At 40.4% G+C, this 26,708-nt stretch overlaps 1 protein-coding gene across 2 annotated transcripts in view; it reads right to left on the bottom strand.

The window, feature by feature from the left end:
* Positions 1-1,777: 1,777 nt before the first annotated feature.
* The window catches only part of FBXW7 (F-box and WD repeat domain containing 7), a 162,514-nt gene continuing 137,583 nt past the window's right edge, over positions 1,778-26,708 (bottom strand). For both annotated transcript variants that reach the window (XM_072335694.1, XM_072335695.1), the window contains 8 exons: positions 21,823-21,957; positions 17,241-17,364; positions 15,312-15,448; positions 13,553-13,666; positions 10,158-10,339; positions 8,862-9,087; positions 4,863-5,073; positions 1,778-3,886 (listed from right to left, as the gene is read on the bottom strand). In XM_072335694.1, coding sequence (XP_072191795.1) covers positions 3,618-3,886; positions 4,863-5,073; positions 8,862-9,087; positions 10,158-10,339; positions 13,553-13,666; positions 15,312-15,448; positions 17,241-17,364; positions 21,823-21,957 — 1,398 coding nt within the window. In that variant the 3' untranslated portion in view covers positions 1,778-3,617. The remainder of the gene's footprint in view (positions 3,887-4,862; positions 5,074-8,861; positions 9,088-10,157; positions 10,340-13,552; positions 13,667-15,311; positions 15,449-17,240; positions 17,365-21,822; positions 21,958-26,708) is intronic.

The following is a 26,708-nucleotide window of genomic DNA, read 5'->3' as shown; positions in this document are numbered from 1 at the left end:
CAGAAACTCTCTTGCAATTATCTCTCCAGGATAGCTGCAGATATCATTATGCTATAATCCACAGTGAATAAGCCTTGAGATTCAACAAGTGCGTGCATACTGAGAGCGTGAAGCAGTTCCAGTCCTCCGCCAGTAGTCACAGATGCTTCTGCTGGATAAAAAATACCCACCCAAAAAATCAATTGCACCAAAGGGAAAAGCCTTTCAAACAGCACTGTGCTGATTCTTGTCTTTAACATGTGACAATCTATCACACCTTGGCTTTGCAGGCAACGTGGGGCTTTTTTTAATTCACATCTGGGATGACGGAAGCTCTGAATGTGGTTTGCTCAACAGGTCCAAGCTGGTCTGCATTGATTTGACCATAAGGTAGCGCTGGAACTGCTCTACTACCTGGAAGACCTCTGAGTTCTGGTTAAGTTCATTTTGATCCTGTTCATATTGGCTGCTTAAAGTGTACTTGCACACAGCTTGAGCCTGCCTGGATGCTGTTCATCCTCTTCAGTCATTTCTCTCTTCTGCCCCGATTTGTATTCCTGCCCTCCAGCGTCACGTTAGTCAGAATCCTCTCGTTCTCCTGCACAGGTAGGTAACTGCCTTTGCTCTTTGAAAATGTTGCAATTTTTACAAATTGTGGAAGAAAATTACACGAAGTTAAAAGCTATTGCTCGGTTCTCTGCAGTAACATTTCGTATTTCCCCGTCATGGTTTTACTTCCACAAGGAGTTCAGTCTAGGCTGATGCCCCATTCCCAGGTGGCTGAGCCCTGCCTGCTCTCTCAGCCTAGCACTTCTCTCAGCCCAAAAGGTGCACACCTGAGCTGCTCCCTGAGGTTCTGGCAATCGTACACTGCCCTTCCAGCTGAGGGGATGAGCTCTTTTGTTGTTTTTACACAAAAACAACTTGGATAATCATAGTTTTGTGTGTCGGTGCTTGCTGCTATTTATTTATTTATTTATTTTTCCTTCAATACCAACTTGGTGAGAAGATATTTACAATCTGTAGCTGCTCAGTGATGCTGTATGGCTTTTTAATCTCTAGAGGCCAGATGGAAGTGTGCTCCTTCATCACTAGTTGTTTTGCATAATGTGGGAATTGGAGCTACATTAGAGTAAGCAGACAGACACTTGATGTGTACTTTTTTTCTCTTTCATGCACGGACTTTCTTCTCTTTTCTTATTTCCCAATGTCAGTTTTCTGTTGGGAAGGTAACTTGTATGCCCCAAATGGGAAACATTTTGGTCCCAGAGAATTAAGAGAGAAAGGGATGCTCAGCTGGGGGGTTTCTGAGAGCTGATGACTTAGCAAGGTTTCTGAACAAGCAGCTACTGGGCTAATCCTGAACGCTGTGGGGTTTGTGTCATCATCTTTGTTTCAAGCTCTCCTGCAATCCTCGCTCTGACTTTAGTTGCATTTGTGGACATATTTTCTGCTGTTCAGACTGCAATCAATTGATTGAAATCCATAAATAACAAACAAGTTTCAATTTAAGATGCAGTACCAGGATTGGGAGTAAGGTTTATGCATGTGAGAAGCTTTTTATAGCTCACTCCCCCCAGAGTCCCATCCTGGCCAGCCCCTGGCAATGGGAAGGCCCTGGTTTTACTGCCAGCTTGTTGGAGGCCAACCCCACACTGCAACAGCAGCAGGGACGCTCACACAGCCGTCTGTGGCAGCGCTGCACCATGAGGCCTGCTGTGGCACTTGGCTGAGCTTTGTCGGTAAGGGATGACGTGGTGTTAGAGTAACCATGAGAAACAGAAAAAGCAAGACAGACTAACATGAAAAAACACATTTTATTGCACTTAAGTTATAAGAAAATAAAATTTCTAAGTGAATCAAACCATAGACACAGTCCCTTTAAACGTCGTTTTCCTCCATCTTGTCAGGTTGTTACATAACTAAAATTAACCAACTGGAATCTGATTGTTTTAAATCAGACTATAAATAAAACAAAACAAAACAAAACAAAAAAGAAAACAACAAAAAAGGAGGAAAAAAGCTCGCCTAGGATACAGTGTTAAACCACTTTCACAGTTCAGCTTGAGTTGTGGCTCTTGGAGAATGAGGCAAACTGTTTGACTCTTTCGTTTCTCATTTTGTTTTGCATGTGACATCTGTACAAAAACGCCGTAAGTTTTTGCTCTGTCAGTTCCTCCCAGCAATAACTGTAACAGTTGCGTGGTTGGTTGGTTGGTTTGTTTTTCCTCAAATACTGTAAAACACGAAGACTGACCAGCAACTTTATTTTCCTTTTTTGTATTTTATCATCTTTTTTAAAAATTTTGTCAGTTTTTTTAGCTTTTTTTTTTTATTATTTTTTTTTTATTTTTTAATGTTCATTCCATTCACCACAGCCCTCACAAAGAAAAAGTTTCCCCACAGAACAGGCTGCAATTAGCTTTGTTCTAAGGAATGTGTTTTCATTTTTGCCCAGAAAAAAAGAAAATAAGCTTTGCACACACACTCAATTCTTTATTTGCAGGCAAACTTCACTCTTTAATTGTCTGAAACTCTTCCACTCTCAGCCTCTTAGAGGCACAGTTGGCTCAAGTTTCAGTGGCAAAAAGTCTTTTTCTGTAACCAAACTAGAGCAAATTTGGAATTCAGTCTGGGACTAAAACGTCACAGCAGGAAAAACAAAATAAAAAAAAATAATTTGCTTTTTTCTTTCTTTTCATTTAGCAGCATAAATAAGTTTGGCCACTGGGAATACAGTACAGGGGTGGGAACACAATCCCGTAATTGAAGACCTACTTCTAGCACCAGCGTTGCGAATTAAATCCGTCAGAGGACTCTCAGAACCCAGGACAACTTGCCACCTCAGAGCAACTTATGCATTGAAGAGTGTAGATGGAAGCAACGGTAAGTAGATTAAACAGAGGCTAATACTGTGATTGACGTTGGCAATGGTTGGCAAAAGAAGAAAAAAAAAAGGAAGAAAAAAAAAGAAAAAAAAGGAAAAGAGAAAGCTCCGATAAAACTGCACAAAACAATTCACAGTACTATTTTAGCTTGTCCACACCAGGAATGGACTCTCCTTGTTTTGCAGTTGGTTTCACTGCGGGCACTCGGCCGGTGGCCGCTCGCGGAGGCTGGGAGGAGCCCTGCTCAGAGCGGGGCCGGGAGAGCGCCTTGCTGAGGGGCCAGGGGGTACCAGCAGGCGTGCATGTGCAGCTTCCTTAAGGGTCTCCATAGTAAAATAACCTGGTAACAAGAACTGTAACTTTTTTCCTTTTTCTTTTTTTTTCTCCAACCCGCAGATCGCTCATGGAAGCGGTTGGAGGAAAGTAAAGAAAGAATTGCACCTGGTTTCATTTCAGAAGTTTTGCAAAGCTGCCCCGGTCGAAGGTGTTGCCATTTTATGTGATGAGACAGCGAATGCCTCTCTTGTCAGTTAGAGTTTGTTATCGTTGTCTTCTCCTTCGTAGTCTGTAGGTCTTTAGGATCTGTTGCCCCAAGCCAACATCCTGCACCACCAAGGACAAGGGATTTTTTTTTTCCTTTTTCTTTTTTTTTTTTTTTTCTTTTTTTTTTCTTCTTTTTTTTTTTTTTTCTCAGGGCGAGGGAAAGGAGAACATCGCCTACACGTTTGGATAAATTCATCTTTCTGCCCTTCACTTCATATCCACGTCAAAGTCCAACACCAGCAGCTTTGTTTCCTCAGTCCCGTTCCGGCTCCCAACGGCACACACCAGCTTTGTGTTGGAAGCTCTGATCCGCCACACGACACCTCCGCTTCCCCCGCTCTCCAATGTAACTAGATTTCGGATAAATTCACCCGTTTTCAAGTCCCAAAGTTTTACAGTCCCATCATCTGAGCTGGTAATTACAAAGTTCTTGTTGAACTGTAAACAGGTCACAGCGCTCTGATGCTTGTTGGGACCTAGAAGAGCAAACCAGAACATTTTTGTTTCTAATGGGAAAGCAGTGACAGACAGCGCTGCATATAATGTAAATACCCATCCACTTGAGCACAGCTGTTTCTCTTAGATGTGTTATCCCTGTTTTTGTGCTTTAAAAGGAACAGAACCTTGCCTTCTGTTTTCAAAACGTGACATTCCCCCAATACTTCTTTGTTACAGTGATCTTGTTTTGTTGCATACGCACAGCGGGACAAGTGCATACTTGGAAATTCATGAGAATGAACTTAGCCGTGCAGAATGAGATGACCACAATGCATGTTTTTCTCCAAGTCCCTTTGAAGTGTTATTATGGGATTACTCTACCGGTAAGTACTGAGGGACATACAGAGACATATAAACTGTTAAAACAGCAGCCTGCTTTTCCAGTGAAGTTTAACTTTCTGCTGCAGCCAGCATTGCTGGATACGATAAATGACTTTTTCTGAAGAGGGAACAAAATAACATGCTGGTGTGCGTGATACGTCAGTGGCAACTGTAAGAATGGAAACCAAAATCTTCCTTCTCACTGAGAAAGTGAAAACATCTTCCACTCTTTTCTTTTGATTTATTGCAATAGACAGTGTGCTTTTGCCTCCCAATCCAATTAATCAGTAGGCTCTGAAACATCCAAGTGACCCCTAAATAATACGTCGACTGGCTGTTTTGAGATGTCATTTCCTACATATTTCTGTGGCTTATTAGGCTAATACACTCACTGCAAATTTCTCTCGGTTCAGGCCATCTGCCTTTCATAATAGGCAAGTGATTTGAATAGATTAGATGAAATTCCTCTAATTCAGAGGAAGATCATACAGCTGTCATCAGAAAAATGATATTTAAGTTGTAAATGGTCCAACGTTTGTTTCTTTGTATGATACTGTTATTAGGTTTTATATAGGATCTACAGCACAGATTACTGCAGGCAGCTTGACTTCTATTATGGTAGTTTAAGCTCACCTTGCAATGTCTGTAAACATTGTCCTGTTTTAATGTCCCAGATTTTGACTGTAGAATCAGCATTCCCAGACACGAGTATATTGTCCTTAAGTTCCATTCCACTTGTCAAAGACTGGTGGCCTGTGAGTGTGTGAATGCAGTTTCCGGTCTCCACATCCCAAACTCGGATGGACGTGTCAAGAGATCCACTCACCACATGGATACCATCGAACTACAAGAAAGGTAAATCTGTTATCAACAATTATATTAGGATCTTACAATGCTCTCTATGAAGGCGGGGCTATTAAGCATTTAATTCACTAAAGTCAGCATTGGATATGAGTAATATATTTGGAAATTGCATTTCAGTCTACGTAGATATATGGCTGTGCTTGATACTGGAGCTGGTGATTCGTGGCAGTGTCATTTCCTGTTGTGAACACAGCCTATGGGGTACTCAGCTGGAAGAGGAGGACACTGAACCACTGGTCTTTCAAATAAAATACAGCTCTTAAAAAGAACAGAATCCTGGCTGCTGCAGCATACAGCAGTAAGAGGCTGTTGTTGTCCTAATAAATAAGTTAACAGCCAAACCTGCTTTTCCACAAGTCAGAGGGACTTTAAGCTGGAGAAAAGAAATAACAGACATATAAAAACAATACAGGGAAATAGAAGGAAAGGAATTGAAAAATGCTGGGTCTAACTTTTTGTAATTGTAATTGTGTGCAGCAAGGAACTTTTTAACTTTCTATTAACTGCTGGGAAAAGTAGATATGCTGACACAGATGTTCAGATTCTGGATTTTCTGGGCATGTACTGAGATACAAAGTAAAAATATGTAGAAGATGAACACACAGAGAAATCAGCTAAGAGATTGGATACTTCTGACCAAGAAATGGAACATGTAGAGGATATGGAGATGAAAAGTAACGTGAGTGAGAGTGACGATGCCATGAATCAGGGTTCTCACAAAAGGAAGGAAAAAGAGGTAGAATAAAAACAGTGGGCTTCAAGGAGGAATGCTTAATAAATTGAGAGTTGGCACCTTCTTAGAGACACAAACTATCCTTGTTTGAAGGAAAGATAGGAAATGCAGTAAATTACCAAGACCTACTTGGTTGAAGTACAGGGAATTGTATAAAAGCAGAAATGAGATCAACAGAAATGTACAAAGGAGTACACTGGGACAAGGTCAGAAAGGCAGAGCACAAAACAAGACAGAACTAACAAAGGCCATTTTGGTTAATAAATAAATAAATAAATAAAAGGAAGGAGAAAAGATTTTTAAAACTTGTTTAAGCTGATTGAGAAGAAAAAGAAACACCAGATGAGGCTATTAAAGGCTATTTAACCTCTTTTTTGCTTCAGTCCTCAGCCATCTGAGTGTAGGCTAACACCAATGACAACTGATACGAGCTTCCACTAGAATGGAGAAAATGCACACACGTACAGCAAAGTTGTTTGAAGACAATCCTAGAGCCATCTGATGTTATTTTGAGATCTCATGGAAGACAGACAAGGCTTCAGATGGCAGGTACAACTTCTCTCCTTATTCAAAGATGGGAGACTGGAGAATTGTGGATCAGTCAGCGTAACTTCAATTTGCAGAATAAACTATCAAATAATACTTGGTGCAGGGACACTATCAGTTCAGTTCACAATGTAGTTCACAGACTAGTTAGACTTATCAGTAAGAGCTCTGGGTGTCTGGCACTTAGTATTTTCATTAGTATTAGTGGGACATTCAAAATGGTAGAACCTGACCCAAAGTGAAGCATGTAAAAGAGAGAATTATGAAGATCTGAGCTTGGCCAAGAATACATAAGGGTAAAACTGCAGCCTGGGATAGCCAGAGCAAACTAACACTATTTGCCCATGTGGGCTTACTGGTATCTAGTAGCAAAGAAAGAACCTGGCTGTCTGACTGCTTCTTTGTGTAAAACCTCTTGCATCTTAGAACAGCTTAAATCTCTACCTGCAGAGATGGCTGAGCAGCACTTTGGTTCAGAAGATTTAGAGAACGACTGGCACGTGCAGAATGCTGACTGGAATACACTGCAGTTCCAGTGAAAATTTACTAAAAAAAGCACACACTGGTATCCAAAATAGAGATATGCTACACAATACACATAAAATAACTTCTCCATTACAGCAGGCACTGCTAAGACTTTGACTAGAATTTTGCATCCCGTTCTCTGCACTATGCTTTCAAAAAAGCATGTGAACTAATTTGACTTTGGATAAATGGATCAGGAATGGTGAGCAGCCAGCACGCTCGCTGCGTGAAACACTACAGAATGTTTTTCTTAAGACTTTTTTCTCCCTCTCCTGTCATTTACGTGTATTCTACTTGCATAAAGTATTCAGAAAGAGAGCCTTAAGGCTGAGTGTCAAGACAAACTACTTCAATATCGCTGCAGTTAAACAGACAGTGATTCGGATCAGCGGCTGTACTGTGTTTTCTGAGGGTCCTGACAATCTGTGGACTATGTCAAAGGCAACTGAGAAAGAGGTGACAAAGAAAAGGCAACCTGATTAGTACTCTTAAGTTGTGGCATTAAAGATCTCTAACAATTGTCTGGGGGGTCGCAAATGGGGAAATACTGAAATGTAAGAGAATCCACTATGGGGCAGGAATGGGGAAGACAGGTGCGCAGTTCAGCCTCATTATTCTATTTATGGGCTGTTTCAGCAGGAGCTCACCTTTCAATTTCAACAAACTGGTATGTCCTAAAGCTCTAAGCACCTGTAGCGTTCTGCCCCTCCAACTTCCACTTACAAGCTATAAATACTACCAGCGTGTTCAACATAACCCAATTACTTGACCCTCTACTACTCCATTAGTAGAGTAAGACGTATATTTGCCAACTGGAACAAGAACCACCAGTGAAGATAACGTGCACTATTCTCAAACTGCTGCAGATGACATAAAACTGTAATATGAGGCAGGTGGTGCAGCATTTTTAACCTGTTTGCTGCTTGTCTCAAATACGCCACAGAGCATCAGTGAAAGAGAAGGGATGGTGATTTTTGATAAATTTTGCTATACATTTTACAATAGAAAACCGTTTGATCTATTATGGTGAAAAGCACCTTTTGATGAAAGCATTTATTAAAAATGTCTGCAGCTTCATTTTCTGTGCCACCAACCAGACTAGTTACACGCTGAATGCAGTTTCCCAGTTGGGAACTGTATTTGTTGTTTATTTCGTTTTTGAGTTCTGCCAGACTGCAGTGAGAACAGGCACAAGCATGACATTAATTTCGTTCTCCTTTCAGTGCCTAGAAATGATGCTTTTGCTCAGTGAATGAACAAGATATCTTTTGGAATAGTAGAGGTAAGAAGAGTCGACATGAGGTCTGTGTATGACTTTGCCAGCATAACTGTGGTGAAGTCAGGTGAGTACAGTGGTCATGCAGTACAGTGGTACCAAGAATGATCTGCATCTACAGCAACACGTCTCTGCTGACAAAGCCTCAGAACTGTAGATTCAGCCTTTGCTCAGAACTAGTAAAAATAAAGACTGAAGTCAGGGCATTCCATTTTAGGTTCATCCTTACTATGAATTACAGTTTGGAACTAGAGGATGTGACTACAAAATAAGGATGAACAGATTTGCTTAATTCAGAACATTAATCCAATGGGGTTTCTGGCACATTTTCAAATACTGTATTAGCTAATGTATTTAAATAGTAACAGTAGAACTTCTTTTGGGGAAACCAATACAACATTTAAAAAACACCTAACAAACAATCCCAAGCTCTACCAAAGTACATAACTTGCCAGGACAGAGATTTGGGCTTTATTGTATTATGGGCTTTAAAAGTGCTCTTCTAAAAAAAATAACACAGCCTCTAAATTAAGGTAACATACGACAAAGATGAAAAAATGGAAAAGGGGAATATCACCTAAGCCCCAGTATTCTCGTGGCCTGTATAATTCTGGAGCAGGTATTTGCAGTTTAATAAAGGAGGTAAAATGCACCATGATCATATAAGCAGCAGATGAAAATCACTTACCTGTAATGAATAGACTCTGTTAGTATGCCCTTGAAGCGTGTGCAGACAGGTCTCAGTCTCTGGATCCCACACTTTGACCATAAAATCATATGCACCACTTACAACCCTTCTTCCGTCATACTGAACGCATCGAACTGCAGCTACGTGGCCCATCAGAACATGTAAACACTGGCCCGTCTCTATGTCCCAGACTCTCAGTGTAGCATCTCGAGAACCACTGACCACTCTGGAGGAACAAGAAAACCCCTCCTATATTTAGCATTGGAAATAAAAGCATTAAAACAATGAGATGGTTATAAATCAGTTACGAGTTTTCATCTGGAACGCTAGATAGCATTTGTCCGCTAGCCACTGAAGATCTGGTTTGACACAGGAGTTTATTAGGGTTGCAAATGACTTGAGTGCGTTTCTTCCTTGCTCTACTCGTCTCTCCAGGATCCATTTGATATAATTAGCAATCTCTATTTAAAAAGCACTTCAGTCCTGAACAGCAAAATGATGCCACGAGAAACTATGTGGACCATTGTATCCATCCATGAAAGCTTATGAATATGCCGAGTTCAAATTAGCACTTTGAGCATCCTGCTTAAATGACTGAATTAACTAATTATAACAATTAAAGAAGATCCTTCTTTAGAAGTTATACTTTTAGCGAAGGAACGATTATTCTGCTTGGTTTCTTTTTTTTCAGTTTATACTTTTAAAAGCCTTTTTAGGCAAGCACAAAAGTGAGAAGGAATTAATATTAATGGCACAGATAAAGAAAAACCTCAGCATTCTTCAAAACAGAAGAAATGTAACCAACGGGCGCTCTGACAGCAGCACCATGCCACAGCCAAGTAGCTCTGCCAATGTTCCTTGAACCGAGACATGAATTTCTACCGCAGAAGTGATGATACAGTAAGTTAAAATTTTGATAAAGTACCGCACCAACAATAGTAAAGTCACTCTGCAGAGTGAGTAAAAGTCTGTAATGTACAAAAAGCTAGGAATAAATTATTTGCTGTGGTAGACTGGATCAGGTTGTAATGAAGAATGAATGTTAGAATAAGGTAAAAGACACCTTTATAAAGATCCTGACTCTCTTAGTTTTCTGTTCTTTAATTAATATCCATATGCCTTTGCTTCAGTTACTCATCTCCTCCCTTAGTCAACTGACGTACTTTAGTTTGGATGCTCCGCCTGTTTTGTATTTCTCTCAGTGTCTGATCAGACACCCCAGTTTAACAAGCGTTTGTGTAAACAGTGTGCAGACTAGAAGCCAGACTGTGGCTGTAGCTCTGGACAAAGTCTTACCTCTTCTCATGGAGGTGCATGCAGCGCACCGTGGAGGTGTGTCCGTACAAAGTATGTATGCATTCTCCAGTCTCAGCGTTCCAGACTTTCAAAGTCCTGTCTGTAGATCCACTGATGATGATGTTGTCCCGCATCTGTGATGACCAGACTCCACCTGTGTGTCCAACTAATGTTCTCAAGCACTGGAAAGAAACGTGTGGCTCAGTTACTGTTTTGACAGACTTTAACAGAAGTTTCAGAAATATTAAACCAAGGAGGTAACAGTAGCTGCTCACAGCAAGAGCCAGAAGGCTCCTGGGGATTACTCTGTGCTTGAACTAAAAATTTACATCTGCTAGGAAGTGCCCATTGAGCGTCTCTCTCCACTGCAGGTACTTGGACTATAAGGAACTTTCCCTATAATCTTGCTTTTGATAGACTGTCTATGCAAAGTTCTGTGTGATGCATTTTGCAGCCTTGAGTCTTCATCTTGGCAGCTGTTTTGAGTCACTGCAGGTTTCCACTATGTTTCTGAAGCATAAACCTTAGAACTGGAGAGGCGTTCGCTTACTGGTTTTACCACCGATCTATAAACTATTCTCTTATTCAATTTTTCTGTTTGTTTATCCAAGAAACAGCACATTCTGTAAGCTACAGCTACAGCATCAACAATGTGAAATCACGTTTCCAACCTTCCGCATCCATCACTGTTGCCCAGGAGAGACTCCCACATTACACACACGTGGCTGGCTTTCTTTGATGCGAGCTGTGTGACATGATTTTCCACCATGTAGGAAGAGTGATTGCTCACACTTTCTTGTTTAAAACCTCACCCACTCTGGAACAGTGTTTTGTCTCCATCTCTGTCTGTATTCCTTACAAGTAATGACTGTATATGCATTTTCATCAAGCAGCAGTAAGTGCTAATTAGTACAGACAAGAACAGATCCTTGCAAGACCCCTCTAGAAAGATATTCCATACAGATTCTGCATTTACATTAATAACATGATCTCGCTAATTACCCACTTTCTAACCCATTTAAATATGTGCCATGTTGATTTTTGCATTGCTCTGTTTTCTTTAGTTGTGTCTCGGGATACTGCCTTGCAGTGCAGACAGCCATCTATTTCAGCACTGTTATTTTTATCGGGCCAACCTGTACCTGCATCACCAAAGTGGTCAAGACAGCCTGATGATCTCTTTTTCTGTAATCTAACACTAAGTGGCATTAATATCTGCAGCCCTTCTCTGTTAAATTACTCCTTTTTACGTAGTCCAGTATTTTTTTTTATCTGAGATAAGGTATCCTAAAAACCCAGTCTTCCAGTTTACTCAGTTTAAATATTGATACATTTTAGCTTTCTTCTGTTGAAAAAAACACCTATTTTACCCTACAAGTAACTTTAGAAACCAATCATAGAATACAGCCAATGCAGCTATCTGAATCAGCTGTAATTAAATACGTCCCAGCTTTGGTGGCTGTTTTTAATGCCCTTTCAAATTTCTGCTGAAATATTCCATCATCGCTGCATGCTGGATTTCCATCATATGAGTTTTCTCCAAACATAAGTACTTTTTCTGCATCAGCAATCAACAGTACACTAATTTCTACCGTAATGTCCTTTCTAACAGACATACAGAATCACAGAATCACAGAAATTTTCAGATTGGAAAAGACCTAGAAGATCATCTAGTCCAACCATTACCAATACTTCCCAGCTAAACCATATTCCTCAATGCAACATCCAAACGTTCCTTGAACACTCCCATGGTCGGTGACTCTACCACCTCCCTGGGCAGTGCATTCCAATGCCTGACTACCCTTTCTGAGAAGAAATACTTCCTACTGAAATTCCTTACTTTTCTGCTGTCCATACATTGCCCATATCTAATTTAATATCTACCTTCTACCATTTTCCTGCAATTCCTGCTTCCTAACTTAATTCACTCCCAGCAATTCCATCTTTTTATCTTCAAAACCGCTTTTCCCTTTTACAGCTCCCCAACTTTTTTTTAAGTATGCTTCCACTGATTTGCTCATATTTTAAGAAATCATCCTTCTCAAGCAGTAAGAACACAGAATCCTTATTCCGGGCTTTACATCTGTCAAGGGGATTATTAAGCCATGTTCATTTGCAAAGACCAGCCTCCAGGGTTCTTTTTATTTTATTAATTCTTCACTACCAGTAAGCGTAAGGGCTAATACAGCCCTCTTTCACTTACAGTATTTACTTCTAAGGTTTAGGGTAAATAGTCACATTAGGATTTGGAATTACCTTCGCAAAAACTACTGAACATCAATTGCTAAGTTATGCTACCACAATCAATTTTATACGTTTAAAAGAACATTTTGCTTTTAAGAGACCTGTATATAGAAAGCAAGTATTTTCCATCTCAGTTTAGCCCGCCTTTTCAGTCAGAATATGAAAAATCTACCAGTGGTTTCTTCATTAGACAGTTTGTTGCAGGAAAGCCAGGAGAGGTAGGGAGAGGCTGCCTATTGCTTTGGATTTCATTCTTTCCCACTGTAGTATTTATAACCTTGTAAAGGCATTATTAGGCAGGCAAAGACAAATCCTTTACACGTTCAACCTGAACACCATCAAGTTAATCTCAAAAACTGTCCTGTGTTCAAATAACTATACTGTTAAAACAATACGAAGTCTAAACAAGCCTAGTTTAGATGGGAAAAAATACTATTGCTCTGTGGCCTTTTCTATAGCTTTATGGAGCTGTGTGCTGAGTAGCTGTGATGTTCTAACATGAGTGAAATGCTCAGTACTGTCTTTTTGATTGCACATATTGTTTTGCTTCTCTAAGCCAAAATTAAATTATTGAAGCTTATTAAATTCCTGCCTGAGCTGGATCTAATTTAATAGGAAATATTTAAACCTAAAGCAAGTTACACTTTTTTTTTTCCTGTGGCTCAGCAGTATAGCAGCTTAGAATGAAAAACAAACCACATCTGAAAACAGAGCCAGTAAAATCAACACACCATTTCAATAACTTAAAAACAACAGAGAGAATGATAGAAGACAAGTGAGATCTAGAGGAGTAAAATGAGGCTAAATTAAGCTTTCAGGAAGATAAAGCAACATATCTGTCCAAATTCTTTAGCATCCATGTCACAAATGACTCCACGAGAATAGAAGAATTGCCAAGAGAACAAGGATATATGCCAGCAGTAGCATGAACAGCATTGTAATTTCACATCAAGGTGACTTTTTTGAACCAGTCTCTGTGCAGGAGGAGATGACCCAAACGTCTACCGTTCGTTTCCCTGAATCTTTCACCAGGCAGCCCCAACACCACGCTGGGTGTGGTCAGGCAGAGCAGTGATACTTTCAACCCGTATCCAAGTGCTAACTGGTAGCCCGTTCCCTAAGGAGTCCATCCACATCATCCAGTTACTCACCTTGCCGGTAACTGCTGACCACACTTTCAATGTGTTGTCATCAGAGCCGCTCACTATTCGGTTCCCGCAGAACTGAAGGCACGTGATCACGTGATCATCGTGGCCTTTGAGCACCTGGCAGTGAAGAACACAAAAACGTGCGCTCACAACTCAACTCGGGAGATTAGACATAGATAAGCAGGAGAAACAAAGTGCCATTCCGAGTCATAAATTATCAAATGCTAGAGTTGCTTCAAAAATAACGCGGCCCCTTAATCCCGCGTGTCAAGTCTCATTTACTGCCAGCTGGGACCAAAGAAGGTATTTTCCTTCTTCTGTGGAATAATGCTGCATTGCCTGTCAAGCGTACTGTGGGGATTTGAAACCTCCTACAAGTACCAGGATAAATGAGTAATAAAAGTAGGAAAAATTAGTTGCTGGACGTTGCTCAATTCCTCTGCAGTTGTTCCATCTCTTTCTCTCTAATTCTCCATTTTTCCCCCCTTAGACTTCCACCTATTAAGGTATGTTTTGAGCTTCACCGATCTTGAACAAAAATGATAGCATTGTATTATTTACTGCACATTTGTATTTCTACGGTCAAGACCAAGCATGCCCATTTTCTTCCTTTCCAACCAAACACTGTCATCTGTTAAATGTGAAGCTGCATCAAGTCAAAAACTATCAACCGTAAGCTAAATTAAGCACAAAAAAAAAGCAATCATTTAAAGGCTGGAAATGTGGATCGGAATGGTACCCTGCAGAAGTAGGATCTTCAATATGTGATTTCAGAAATACTGCAATTCAGTATATTATACTAAAATATGGCACAGTTATCAGAATACAGAGAATGAGAAGGAACAAGGAATGCCTTTATTTAAGATACTTGAGCATTTCTCAAGATGTTCATCGAAACGAAATGGGCATTTGGCTAATGCCTGAGGCTGTAATTTTAATAATAATTCCAAGATAACTTGATGTGGCATATCAAGGCAAGAAACACAGAGCCACTGCTGCAGACATGCATGAGTCACGGCCAAATAAACAGCAGGATATATCCATAGGTTTTTCACAGGGATCTTTTTGTTCTTATTGTTTTGTTGTACAGGAATCAAGACAAGGAAATTGGCTAATAGGATATGAGTATGTATTTTTTCATGGTTGTGACTGCTAGCTCAATACCAGGTTTGATTAGACAGCTGTTAATTTATTTTAAAATGGGCTGTAGGTATTGCTTCATATCTTTCTATTGGAAAAGCCATAATGAGAATCTGAAATCAATATCATTAAATATTTCAATGTTTAAAAAAAAATCTTAACATGGAACAAAATCACCGTCTCCTGTTGCTCAATTTATAAGAGTATCTATAAATAAAGCATGAAATGATCGCTGAATAGTCATGGAATATTTTTGTGTTGGTACGTGGCCCAGCTCCACAAATGCGTGCGTTTGATTTTAAATGTAAGTATTTCCAATCCAGTGTGTGGGATTACCTCCCTCACGAAGGCTGGCACGTGCACAGACATTCACCAGATTCTACAGCATTTTTTAAAACAGCAGCAAAAGAGTTTTGCTGCGTAAACCGTTACATTTCTGTTTGCTAATGTGGTGCTCAGAAATTAACGTAAAAACATGGGAAGCTGACATACATACACACGATTGCCTTTCTGTAACGATGCACTGCTTTTTGTGCATGGCTAGTTTTGACTATATAGTTTGAAATAACCCGAGTGGATCCTGCCGAGTTCATGGCACCCTGCATGCAGCCCAGCAACTCACCTTAGGCGATTTAAGTTCTCCTCGCCGCCAGTTGGTATCAATTCTGTGTTGTCGAATATAGGCGCTCTTCCACGGACTGTGTATAAAGCCTGGTTTTATTACTTTCCTCCTTTTGATATGCAACGGTTCATCAATCCCTAAAATGGATTTAAAGAAAAATAAAAGGGGGGGTGGTGGCAGGAGGGAGTGATGAGTCCACCCCCAATAAAACAGCTTTTCTCCCCCTAAACTTTAGAGTGATCTCCGAAATTAAATACAGCATCAACACAGCAACCTCCTGACACAGAATTCTGCTCATCTTCTCCATGCCAGTATTTGCTTTTTGTGTCAGTGACCCCTCCCTGCTCCTCAGCTCTCTGTACTACCATCTTTCTTGCCTCCCAAGCGTAATCATTACTGTAATCATGTGGTTGAAAATGCTCATTTTCATCACTCCTTGCCAGCAATTTACTTGCTCAGTCCCTTATTCTGAGGCGATGTAGCAGAATATTGCCTTCTCACCTGACTATCATCCACAACCATTCATACTCCCATTCTGAAGCCCTTCAAAAAATCCTCCTGTCTGGTCGTGCATCTTCATTACCTTTAAATACCCCGTGATTCTTGACCTCTTCATTTGTTTTTTTCAAAAAGCTCTGTCCTCGCCTGGCTTCGGTTTAGCTGGTTGCACCCTGTCTGAATTGACATTTAAGAGGCAGTGCTTCATTTCATACTTCTTACTACATTTTGTGTCTTCTTTCTTTCTTTTTTTGGCCAATTCCCTTTCTCACCTATCCATCTTTTCTACACACTTCTCTTTCTCCACTGCATCTCTCTACTAGCCTGACTTATGACTGTTGGCAGTAAATGGATTTCACTCTTCTGCTTTTAGCCTCCTTACCCATGTTTCTATCTGAAAATTTGTAATTAAGTGAGCTTTCATGTTACTGTGCACCTCACCAAGTCTGAACAGTCTACAATCCTGTTTAACCAGTACTCTCGTGCCTGGCCAGATTTATGTTTCACTTCTCGGCTCACACAGACTTAACACCCCTCGCTGTTTTCCTTTTTCCTCATTCTATCCTCTCAATGCATTTTTCACTGAAATTTGTAAGAGGAGAATCTTTAGGTAAGATTTATGAGGTTAGACACCCGATTTCCATTGCAGAAGAACAACTCATTAATTTAGGGGACTTAAAAATAGCTGGCTACATTCACCCTGCCATCATTTTTAAAGCCTCTGCACAGACCACTCCCCACATTCTTGTCTCGGTGCTGAGGCTGACTGGACAGTACCAGCATTTGCCTGTGTCCAGTAAGGACACTGCTCTGAGACTCCCTTTCTGCTTAGCCATGTATTTCTGCTTAACAAGTTTACATTTCCCTTATTTTCACACAGGTGCATATTTCCCAGTGAGTCTTTTCTTACCCATTCATATTAGTGCTGAACTCCCCAGTCTCCTTGACTGGGCAGGAGGCAGGGATATCAACATGGCTTATGGAACGCGTCCCCTTCTCTGAGCAATCCATTTCCACCTTCTTCTCCTACCCTATGAAATTTCTCCATTTTCCCACAACTGACACAAAATCACAGTGCTCTTTCTATCCAACCACTGCAATGCTCATCTCAGCTCTTATTTGCTTTGGTTGTATTTTGAATAAAAACAATCCTTAACCAGAAAAATCAGTGTATTTTAAGAACATACACATGTTACACCTTACGCACAGGATGTTCAAGCTTAAGTCTTGATTCATTTCTAGTGCCCCATAGATTACTTCTGCTTCCTACTTTTAACAAAGATATGCCCCACACAGCTCAACACATCCCTACCAGTAAATTTAAAGTCACCCAAATTCCCTTCATAAAACTTTAAGCTTATTATGTAAACGAGCTGCACTTTTTGACAGCAACGCTTTGACCATTACATTCATCTTTTTGCTCAGCCTTACCTTCCTCTTTGCATTTCTCTCTCCAGAGGAGATTATCTTCAGCCAGAATCCTCCAATAACGGCACGTCTGGGCTGCCTGCAGAAGGTCCCTGGGTTCCAGGAATGACAGCACGTACAGTGCCAGCTGTAAGAAAAGGAAGGGAGGTTTCTAAATTGCTTTTGAAAGGAAAAGTGAAGTAACTCCAAGCATTATCACACATCAGAGGCTGAAATACAGAAAATTGAAACAATGAATTATTAAGTGATCTCAGAAACTTAACAGAGCTACAGCTTGTTCCAGTGGGCACATGAGAAGTACAGCAATCATCTTAAATAACTAAATCCATACAGATCACATCAAAAATGTATATTATTTGCAGGAGACTAGATGTCAGCTGAAATCACTGGCTATTATGCTTTCTTAAAATGTCATCCGTATTACTTTGAACCGTTGCCAGATGTACTAAAATAATTATGCCTGTGATATTTTATCTAGTAAAAGTTGTTCTGAGAGTTTAACCACAAAATACCACCACGCTCACTACGCGAACAAATTAAGGATGCTGGGATGGAAAAACATCACGCCGTAAGCTCAAATAGAGAAAATGTAAATGCTATTTGTCTTCAAGTTCAAAAGTGCTCTGCAGCTGCAGAAAATCCAGCAATCACATCGCTCAAGTTCTGATTGAAATGCGAGCATACACTTAAGTGCTGCTACAGGGAGTTTTATGCACTTGGATGCAAAAGGACTAAAATATGTAACTGATATTACACACTGTATTTGTTACCAGGAAAAACAAACAAACAAGGGAAATCCCAGTATGCTGCGTAAAGTGAACTGAAGTTGAACTTCACTTTTCTGTGTGACAATGTTAAATGTTACTGGGAGAACTCAGATCTCAGCTGAGTTGAGCAAAGCCACATAATGACCATGGTAAGTCCCCCCAAAACTCCAGAAATATCTTCAGATGGCCTGGAGACTTAAACTGGGACAGAGGCATCTAAAACACAAACCAAAATACGGTGATGGATATCTCCTTAAGGGAATCCTGGATGAATGACTACAGCTTTTCTACTGAACAGCAACAATATATTTCTCCAGTCGTGGAAAATGAAAATAGAAGAGGCAGGAAGGTGGCTTCCATGACTAAAGACTCCACAGAAAGAACAACACTGATAAAAAGTGATGCACAGAACTACTTACATTTAGAAATAGTAAGTAAGTAATAGAAATAGTAAGTAAGGTCATTGTCAACACTAGGATGCAAAACTTGTCAAGGAAATCAGATCATCCACAGTCACTACTCCTTGACATACCTTTTTCTGCTTAGCATTTTTGTATTTAATTTTTAACGGGAGTTATGTTGTATATAAATGGAACCTGCCTCTCAAAGAAGCAAAGACTGAAATTCACTAAGGAAGTTATAACTGTAGGCTGTTGACCTCAGCAGATTTTTAACCTTATTATGTGAGAAACGTTTACTTTTATTAATGTAGCCCAGCCAGTAACTGAGCAGGAAATAAAAATTCAGCATGTCAAGCCTCTTGGCATTCTGATTGCAATTACACACCTTGTTGGCAAGTCATCACCTGCAGCTCACATTGAGCATGCAGGACTCCACATTTGCTGGATATGCGCCTTAACTTGCACAGCAGATCCCGCATGCATCCCAGGCTGTAAAGCTGAGGAACGATTATTCTGTCCCTACTCGTTTGTGGAGTCAGAATTTAACGTTTGCTGTAAGGCTCCGTGACACAAAAACAACAACCACACTTGTGTCCTTTTTGACTTTGTCTAAATTCCTGATATGGAACATTATTTACGACACGTGTCCTAAAACACATCAGATAGATGAGCTTGAACGCAGCAAGGCTCAAAACATGAAACAGATCCTTTCATTTTTTGTTGGATGCTCCTTAGCTGACAGAAGAGTTTGTTTAAATATCACTTGTCCTATCTACGGGTATGGACATTTGCTAAGATAGTGTTAATTAAAATCTGTGAGCCAACTGATTTTAAAACAGCTTACATATGGGTGACATTTATTTTAGACTGTATTTGGCTAAATAGTCATCAAGGGTCAACACAGCTCACAGTTGACTTTAGGATTAGCAGTGTACAAAAGATGGAGGCCCTTTGTCTCAGTTCGTGGAGCCGGTTACGAGACAGCTTCAGGTAGCAGAGAGTTGACCTTGACTCAGCCGTACCGAGGCCTGCTCTCTCTTGCAGCATTAAGAATACCCAACCAAATGCTGTATCTCGCTTTCTCTCCTAGTGTACCATGGCACCAATTCTATTCCTTTGGCTGATTTTAGCAGCACTCCTTATCTGTTGATTTCTAGACTTGCCTTTCACAAACAAATAATTTCAATAATTATTTCTAATTGCTCTGTAAGAAAACAAATATTCATTTCAGATTAATTGTTTGACTGCAGGTTTCCTCAGGAGGAAGGCAAACATTTTCTTTGGTTATTCAGATATTAAGCTGTTGTCTTACTATTGCTGAAAACATTTTTGAAGGAGAGGCCTCCTGCCCAAAGCAGCTTCATATTCTGATTAGGTAATAAAATCACTGCAGTACATACAATACTGGAGCTACCTATAGATGTTAATGCAGAGTGACAGCTCAAGAGAGCGTGCTTTCACAGGATGCTGGCGCTGGTAGGGAAGCCTGCTTACAGAATTACTGACCCTACAAAATTATTCTTCTCCCCAAAATTACTCATCACTACCCGCTGAAGCCAGTATCAGGGGACGGAGTCACTGAACAGATCTGACTTAAATAATCTTCAGAATGGAGAGGAGATGGAGTTGGCTTCATGGAGAATTTTGGTTAATTTTGGTGACAGCAACGGGGGATCAGAAGGCAAAAATTGCTTAAACCAGCTTACAGGGCGAAGTCAGCTTTTCATGCAACCAAACACTTGACAACTTTACTGTTTCAAGAAGCAAGAACAACCACTAAAAATAGGAATTAAGCACAAGTATCTTACAGTGGAGTCAAGAAACAAGTAAGAGATAAGGAACGTTACTACTTAGCTGTTTATTTTACAGCTAAATAGCATATCCTTTCTGTGAAGAAACTGCTACAACTAAAATAACAGCAAGATCATTACAGTGCAACTACGTCAAATACTTAAGTTAGTTTGGGCACCAAGTCCGGCAAAGAACGACAATTCATCTGTGACTTCCTGCGATCAATTAGTGCATTTCCAGGCACAGCAGGTGCAGAAGTAACAAAACGTCCTCTGTTGTCTCAAAATCCAACCTCTTGATTCCTTCCTCAGCCTCTGAACTAAGGCTGCTCTGGGCAGCCGCTTTGGGAACACTGCACCACCACAGCGGTCCTATTAAACCTTTCTCTTCCCCAGTGTCCTCTACCTATGTGAAGAAGGCTATCAGTCAGTGCTTATCCACGTGCTTACGTCATGTGTTCCAAGTTAACATTCATCACATAAAGTGCTTCCACTGCTTACAAATGCTAACCAGTAAAACCCGAGGTAAGGCTGTGACATTTCCTAGTCTACGAAGATGTGATGGAAAGAAGGGTCACGCACATCTAAGTATTTTAAAAATAGAATATACATCAGAAAGAAGGTCAAGAACAGGAGATACAGAACAATCTTCACAGTAAATAGGAGCACACTAAATACAGTAACCAAACACCAGCACCAGAATACCTACAAAGAACTTGTTTTCAAATCTGTCAGTAAACAAAGATGTATGAACACCAACCCTCATGAAAACTTTCACGTGGCAAACTCAGCACATAGTAGATACAGCAAAAGAAGATGCACCTCCTCTTCACTCCAGACAGCAAAGCAAGTTCCCATTCACTAAAATCAATATCAGAAGTATAATTTCCAAATGTACTGTAACGCACTTAACGGCTGTAGCACACTAGCTTGATAATCTTTCATCTCAAACCCCATGTTCTACTTGTGAGAATATCAAGAATTACTCTTCTACAGACAACATTTACTTACTTACACAAGCTGAAAATCACACACACTCAAATCTAAGTCTCAGCTCCTCTTTAACCTGATACAACATGATCTGATTTGCAGAAAAGGATTTACTGCAATATATCCAGTTAATTAGGGCTTGGCTTTATCCTTAGTAAGAGGGGCTTTTCTGAGCTTACTTTTGGTGGGGTTTATTGATGTGGACTTTAGGACTTAGTTTGTTTAAAAAAAAAATTAAAAATAATATTCACAAAGAAAGCACATTACTTAAAGCATTAAGTGGTAATGCTTATACTTCCAGAATACTGTGCAGAAAGGTCATGCAGCTGGAGAGGATTCTTTTGTGCGCATTTTCTGAAAGAACTAGTTCTAAATATAAAATTAAAGCCAGCCCAATTAAGATACAGGGATACCTGAAAACTACTGGGATTTTGTTTAAGGAGTCATCCGTATTTCCAGGTATCAGAACTGCAACATAAGGGTGTCTTACTATGAAATAACAGTTACTATGTTATGACAGTATGTCAACTTAGGGACCTTCTTAACATCAGTTTACATCACTATGTTGGAAAAAACTGAATGCCACAATGAGCAAGGAAGTATTTGAAAGGTGGTGACTTGAACCTCTATTTCTCACCTCTTTTGGGAGCAAGGAAATGAAGTCTCTTTGAAACTGGGGTTCTATCACTTGCATCATGTGTTTCACTTGTGTTGGTTCACAACTGTCAATGAGTTCATCTAAAGCAAGTAATTTCTCTGGTCCACTCCAGCTCTGCAAGAAAAAAAAAAACCAACAAGCTTAGCTTATATTAGTAAGTGCCATTGCTTTGCCAAAAATGCAAGTTAAGTTCCCTTGTCGACCTATGCACAAGCATACAAAAAGCCAGCTCAGGTAAATTACACAAAAACGAGAAGTTAATCAACGCAAAGTATTCAAAGTTACTACATTGATTCTTAAGCTAAGAAAGAATTTGTTATACACGCACATATAGATTAGCAATTAAGTCGATAATAATATTTAATAATAATAATTAAAATAATTAAGCTTCTTTTGAAGTTGATGAAATTTATGCACGTGTTACTGACAACAAAGGGCTTGAAACAAAATTTGTTCTTTCTCCATTGTACATTCAAGTGAGGTAACTTTTAACCTTGATGTATCATCTGACAGACCAAAAGCTTGAGATGGAATGAGAGGAAAGGAAAGGAACTTTCTCCAGAAATACACTGCCTGCTTGTTACTATGGTGTGTCCCTGTGTGACAATGCTGTATTTCAGAATCCTGGCTATAAAGCAACACATATTTGTAGGTATCAATTTACACTTGAATAAACAGGGAATTTCGGCTGGTAATTTTCTTACTTCACATTTTGACTAATGGGCACCATAAAATCTGAAGATTTTAATAAGGCGCTCATCTAAGAGCACAGCAGATTAACAGCAGCATCATTGGTAGGAAAACATAGTAACTGAATATACCGCACATCTGAAAAGCGTGCCTCAGACTCATCTCTGCTCATCATAGAGTTTAGATTCGTTATGTGAAAATAATTTAAGGAAAAAATCATTTCTACGGGGAAAAAAAAAAAACCAACAGCCACTGCTAACTGATTTAGCAACAGAATTAGAGCATGAACAACACCTCAGAGAGGAGAAAAAATGAGACGTCAGTTTTTGAGAGCAAATTCACATTCACATTCTTCAGTGTCTTCCAGAGTGACATTTACAAGTAAATTAACGCATGGAAATTATATTGCAGTTATGGTAAGAGCCGAGCTGAAATTAAAAAAAAAACAAAGGGCAAAATACCTTAGAATGAAGATTTCTGTTCTAATCTGCCATGTATCTAAGGGCTCTTATTGCTCACGTTGTAAATTCCTGCTCTCTTGAACTAACAATTAACTCTGGTCTCTGCAATGCAACACTTGCGTGAAGTTTCTTTCAATAGCAACATTTGCTTCACAGAGCAGTTCTCCATACCTCATGCACTGAAGGGCTGTTTACCTCACCAACTTTCCAACTGTTTGTTTCAGTAACCCCAAGCTTAACTGCCTTTAGGTACAACAGTTGGAATCCATCATCTTAGCTGTCAATCGTCTTTGAATTTAGGAGTATTAAAAGAAGAAAGGAAAAATCATACCTGTGCTACTTTCTCATACTCTAAGTTTCCAAGGTCAGTCTGCTCTTAATTTATAAGCAGCTATAATAAATTAAGACAAATCAACCCGAATACCGTTGCATATCGCTGTGGCAAGCATGGATGACAGTTGTGAAGACATTAATAATTTCTCTGTGCACTATCTTAATCTGTAATTCTCCTAAGTTTCTATTTTTAAAATGCAATACAGAGCCAAACACAAAAGAGAACAGAGAAAATACAAGAAGGGGAAAGAGATGCTAATGAATACAAGCAGCACCCGCTTTCATCTGTCCAGTCATCGTTACAGGGTGGCTGCAGGCAGCTACCTAAGGCTGTTCTCGAGCTATCAGCTGCTGAAGTTGTTTGCTCTGGGACATTGCCCCCTGAGTCTCTCACATAACCAAAGAGACCCCCAGCTACAGTCAGCGTGGGGTCTCTGAGGGAAGCGTGGCATGGAAGGTTTTGATGGAGTAAGCGTGCCAGATGAACACAACTGCCTCTGCTAATGAAAACAAACCTATGGAATTGGCCTTTTTGGATTCCAGAGCTTGATCTGTTTGCACAGAATTGCACAAAGCTGCACTGAGTGGAGAGCAGAAAAATAAAGAAGTTTGTGGCTTTGATGAGGAAAACTCAACAAACAAACAAACAAACAACGAATCCAATCATGAATAAATATTTCACAAAGTTTCAAACGTTTTAGATGACTGAAGAGATCTAAGATAGCTGGGCAGCATCCAGATACCTTGTATTTCCACCAGGTGATTCCCTTTCAGAATGAAGATCTTTGTAAAGAATATTCATTATCTTTAAAATGCATTTGTTTAATTCCTTCATGTTCCCCTGGGGCAGGGACTGCTGATCTCAGGGAGCTGAAGACTTGAGGTTCCCAAACAAGGAGTCCCGTCTTTCCCTCGGGTCCCCAGGAGGTCCTGTTCCTTCAGCCCCGGCCTTCTGACTGCTCACATCATCCCTCATTCAGCATGCAGCTACTGCAGCCACAGCACTGCGTACCTTCATCTTTCCCTGTGCTCTTGTGCATAGCCCTCCTTCCTGTCTTTATAAGGCATGCAAAACAGCTTCATATCAACATAAACATCTCTGCTGCTCCTACAACTTCCACCTCATCCTGCCTGTCTGACTCGCCACTCATCCTTTCACCATCTTCTCCTGTTTCTGTGCCTCTGCTGTGAGCTATGCTCTTCTGTCACACAGCCCCAACCTGTTAACTCCAGTTTGCACAATTACAGTTTGCAGCAATTAGATTTTTCTTCTATTATAGGTAACTTAAGGACGCCTATTTTAAACATGTTACGCTGCGGTACAATTTCAGAGTGCTATTCTTTGTGACTGCACTGTGCTAACGGAGGTGTGCTGTTTCACACAGACTTGCAGAAATGGTTGTTGCGTGTCCTGCTGCCACCCAGCTCAGGCTAGTGACTGAGTTCCTGACAGCTCAGAGGAGATCCCGGCCTTGGTACACAGAGCACGTGAGCAAAATCCCCTGGAGGAAAGGCCATACCCAGTGAGCAGCCTGCTACAACAGGGGGTCTGGGAGCAGGAGGTGACTGAAGCTGGGCTGAAGGTTCCCCCAGACTCATCTGCTCCTGGAGGAGCAGTGACAGCTGTGTCCCTGCTGTAGGCTGGCAGTGGCTTCTCCCAGAGCTTCTTCCAATGGGAACCTAGCTTATACATGCCAGAGCTGCTCTGCCGCCTGAACTGAAGGGGTATGAGCAAGGATGACCAGGAGATTGGCTGCAGTCCCCATTTCTGCTCCCAATCAAACTGGTATGGGTGAAACAGCCCAAAGCAGCACGTTGCTGCAGTGTGGGCCCTTCCCATTCTGGACATCACCACCGAGACCTTGAACTTGTAACCATAAAGGAAAAGATGCCGTAATGCTGGCGATGATATCATCTCCACTGCCTGCTTCATGTAAGAGGTGGGCTACTCAGCCCTATGCATTTATGCATTCACAAGTGTCTTTGGAGAGCACAAAGTGAAGAACATAAAGTAATGAGAATTGCAGTGGCTCAGCCAACTCTTTACATAAAGGAAAGAAACAGTATTCTTGCCAGCCAACAATGGCAAGAGGATTTGGGCAGTGTTAAAACCACAGAGAAAGTAATGTTTCCAATCTGAGATAAAATAATAGCCTTCACTAGTTACTCAAAACCATTGCCTGTACTTACTGCCTTTGGAACAACTGCAACATTGCTACGAATGACCCGAGACAGCTCCAGAAAATTCAAATTTTTGGGCAAGTTACCTAACACTGTAAGTATGCAAAGGAGGAATAATGAAGAGAGAAAAACTGAATGTAAGAAGTAAAGCAGTACTGTCACTGACTCAATTTAGCACGCAGCTGATCTTTTCCCTTATCGCAGATGAGTTGGTGACTTAAAAATATTTCCCGTTCCAAATAAAATAAGTTAATTGTAAAAGAAGAAACCTTGTCATGACACATTTGGTCACCAGGTTTTTAAAACTCCTGTAGCAGACATTAAAAAGACCTGAAGCAAAGAGTCAGTGCAAAACAGAAAAATAAATGGGCCTTTAAGAAATTAAATGGCTCAAACCTATCACAACGCTTTTCTGTTTCTGTTTCCAGACTAACATTTCACTGAAATCAATATACAGCTTCATTTTTAAAGGGAAAGTGCAAACAGGCTTCCAACTGTTTCTCCCTTCTGCATTAGTTTTTGTCATTTTCAAAATGAAAGGCTCAGGTCAACTACAGAACATAACAGCAGCAGTAATGTATGAAAATAAATTTTAAAACCCACAAACATAGAGGACATCTTGTTTTCTTAGTATTTGAATTCTTTTGCCTTTAAATTTGACACCCCTACATCCCTTCCCCAAACAAGTAAACAAAAGAGGGGGACTGAAGGCCAATGTACAGGCCAGGGACCTCCAAGTATCTGAGAATTTCTGCCAAAGTTTGGTTCCTGCTTGAAACAGGACATACATCCAGCTAATGTGCCCCTGGAAAATTAGCTTTAAAATTAATTGGAAATATATTTTCACATAAAATATGATAGGATCAATTAACAGGCATTGGAGGCATAAAGTACATAAAGAAGCAAGTCCTCCCATCTCTGTTTCTGAACTGTAAAAGCATGGCGTTGCAAGAGCGATGCTGCCCGTGCCATTTGATTCTTCTCTCTGGGAAGAGCCACCTCCCCTGACTTGGAGACTGTGCTTTCATCATTTCAACAGATAAGACCCACCACCTTCATGAAACTCATGCAGAAAATAAAAACAAGGAAAATGAGGGTGCTTGGCATGCACGTGACTCTGAAGGCTTTCTGTTCCAAAGGACTCCCTTAGTGAATGCAGTACAAACTATCAGTAAGAGCAGCTACTGTCACTGAGTGCTA

The sequence above is a fragment of the Excalfactoria chinensis genome, chromosome 4 (genome assembly GCF_039878825.1).
Source record: "Excalfactoria chinensis isolate bCotChi1 chromosome 4, bCotChi1.hap2, whole genome shotgun sequence".
Classification (NCBI taxonomy): domain Eukaryota; kingdom Metazoa; phylum Chordata; class Aves; order Galliformes; family Phasianidae; genus Excalfactoria; species Excalfactoria chinensis.
Note: the sequence above shows the minus strand (reverse complement) of the source record. Positions and strands in the feature narration are given on the sequence as shown.